Source organism: Pterocles gutturalis, unplaced genomic scaffold (genome assembly GCF_000699245.1).
Source record: "Pterocles gutturalis isolate BGI_N339 unplaced genomic scaffold, ASM69924v1 scaffold28329, whole genome shotgun sequence".
NCBI classification, from domain to species: Eukaryota; Metazoa; Chordata; class Aves; order Pterocliformes; family Pteroclidae; genus Pterocles; species Pterocles gutturalis.
The window spans coordinates 1-2,230 of NW_010131503.1; the positions used below are offsets into that span (position 1 = coordinate 1).

At 63.5% G+C, this 2,230-nt stretch overlaps 1 protein-coding gene across 1 annotated transcript in view; it reads left to right on the top strand.

The window, feature by feature from the left end:
• Positions 1–231: 231 nt before the first annotated feature.
• The window catches only part of LOC104467034 (sushi, nidogen and EGF-like domain-containing protein 1), a gene marked incomplete at its 5' end in the record, with an annotated part of 4,932 nt that continues 2,933 nt past the window's right edge, over positions 232–2,230 (top strand). Inside the window, 4 exons of the mRNA XM_010080645.1 lie at positions 232–415; positions 504–616; positions 1,282–1,560; positions 1,964–2,108. Coding sequence (XP_010078947.1) covers positions 232–415; positions 504–616; positions 1,282–1,560; positions 1,964–2,108 — 721 coding nt within the window. The remainder of the gene's footprint in view (positions 416–503; positions 617–1,281; positions 1,561–1,963; positions 2,109–2,230) is intronic.

Here is a 2,230-nt window from a genome sequence, read left to right on the forward strand (position 1 = left end):
GGGCCAGAGGAGGACGGCCCCAGGGGTGCTATGGATGGCACGAGGCTTTGTGGGCAGCTGGGTGTGCTTCAGGCCTGCCTGCACATCCCGCCTGCCCGCAGGGGATGAGGCTGGGAGGGTGTGGGTCCGTAGGGCAGGCAGGACCCCCCTTTGCAGGGGTGTGGGGAAAGGCCGGGGTGACACCCCATGACTAGCGGCTGACTGCAGCCCTTCTCCGCTTGCTCCGGCCAGGACCGCGCCCGGTGGAAGGCTTTGAGATCACAAACGTGACGGCCAGTGCCATCACGGTGCAGTGGGCTCTCCACCGGCTCAAGCACTCCACCGTCAGTAGGGTGCGGGTCTCCATTCGCCAGCCCGGAGACCTGGCTGAGCGCACTGTGGAGCTGAACAGCAGCGTGGCCCAGTACACCTTCCTGTGAGTGGGGCAGTGGGTGGGCACTGGGCTGGCTGGCCCTCCCGGGCTACCCAATTTCCCCTTTCCCACCTGCTTTCCTCCTCCGCAGGGACCTGCAGCCAGGAGAGAGGTACATCGTCCACGTCACGACACTGAGTGGCCTGGGGATGGAAGACCACCCCTCGGAGAGTCTGGCCACGGCTCCCTTCCACGTGTGGACGAGTGAGTGGGGTTGCCTTCGCCATAACCCTGGCGTCGCGGGGGGCCCTGGGGCTTGGCAGGCGGAGGGGAGCTGCGGTTCATGGCCAGAAGGAAAGCTGCAGGGAGGGGAAGGCGCAAAAGCCATCGTCCTGTCTGGCCAGCACGGCTGATGGGAGGTGTGCAGGCAGCCCTTGGGAAGGGCAGGCAAGGCAGCCGCACATCCTCCCCTGCCAGGTGTTCACTGCCCGAGACCAGCACGAACTCAGCCCCACACGGGCCTGATTCATCCCCTGCTCGTATGGCAGATGGAGGGCCAGGGCCAAACCCAGTGCTAGGGTGCAGCAGGGCTCTGCCCGCCTTGGTAGGGACCCAGTGCTGGGTGTCCCTGTGCACTGCATGGCTGGAGGGCTGAGGGTGGGCCAGAGAAGCTGTGGATGCCCCATCCCTGGAGGGGTTCAAGGCCAGGCTGGATGAGGCTTTGAGCAACCTGGGCTAGTGGGAGGTGTCCCTGCCCATGGCAGGAGGTGGAACTGGATGGGCTTTAAGGTCCCTTCCAACCCAAACCATCCTGTGATTCTAAGCTGGGGCCCTAGCACACTTACAAGGTGGTGTGTGCACAAGTAGGGCGGTCACTGTTCAAGGACAGCAGTGCTGACCCCTTTTCTCCCCTCCTCTGCCTGCCTCAGAGCCTCTCCCACCCCAAAACCTCACCACTTCCCGCGTCACTGCCACCACTGTGTCCATGGCATGGGAGCAGCCGCCTGCTGGCACTGTGGAGGGGTACATCATCAATGTCACTACTGCTCAGAGTGTGAAGAGCCGCTACGTGCCCAACGGGAAGCTCATGTCCTACACGGTACGGGACCTGCTCCCCGGGCAGCAGTACCGCCTGTCTGTGACGGCTGTGCAGAACACAGAGCAAGGCCAAGTGCACAGCGAACCCATCCACCTCCACATCACCACCTGTGAGTGCCCGGCTCGCTGGGGCTGGGGTGCTGCCGGTTTGCTGCAGCTCGAGGGAGGCGATGGGCTAACAGGGAAATGGGACAGCGGGTAGGAAACCAGCTGACAAACAGATTAGTGAGCCCATGGGGACTTGCTGCCCCAGAACTGGCTGCCCACAGCACCTAGCAGGTTGCCTGCAAAGTGAGTTGGTGGTTGCAGGGTGCCATCTCCATTAGCAGAGGGCAGATGCAGAGTTACAGCTCAGTGATGCATTGTGCGGACAGCCCAGGTGTCTGGAGAGCATGCACATGTCCCTAGACAGCCCTAAAAGGCAGTGTGGGGACAAGGGGACTTCACTGAGAGTTGGGTTGCTGTGCTGAGTCCCACCTGCCTCCTGCTAAGCCTAACCCTTTTGGTCTGCAGTGCAGAGGGATGGGGCTCTGGAGCGACGGTGGAGCCAAGCTGGACACCCCCGAGTCCTGCGCAACAGGCTGCCCCCAGCTTTCCTGCCCGAACTGCGCTTGCTAGCGGATCACGACACAGCCGAGGAGCCCTCGCCAGCACCCAGGTAGGTGCTGCCTGGCCCCAGCACCTCCAGCTCTTGCGCCAGCGCTTGGCCCAGGCATGGGGCTGAGCGCAGCCCCTTTGCCCAGCTCCCATGTCCGGGGTCAAAGCCGTGCTCCTGCTGGG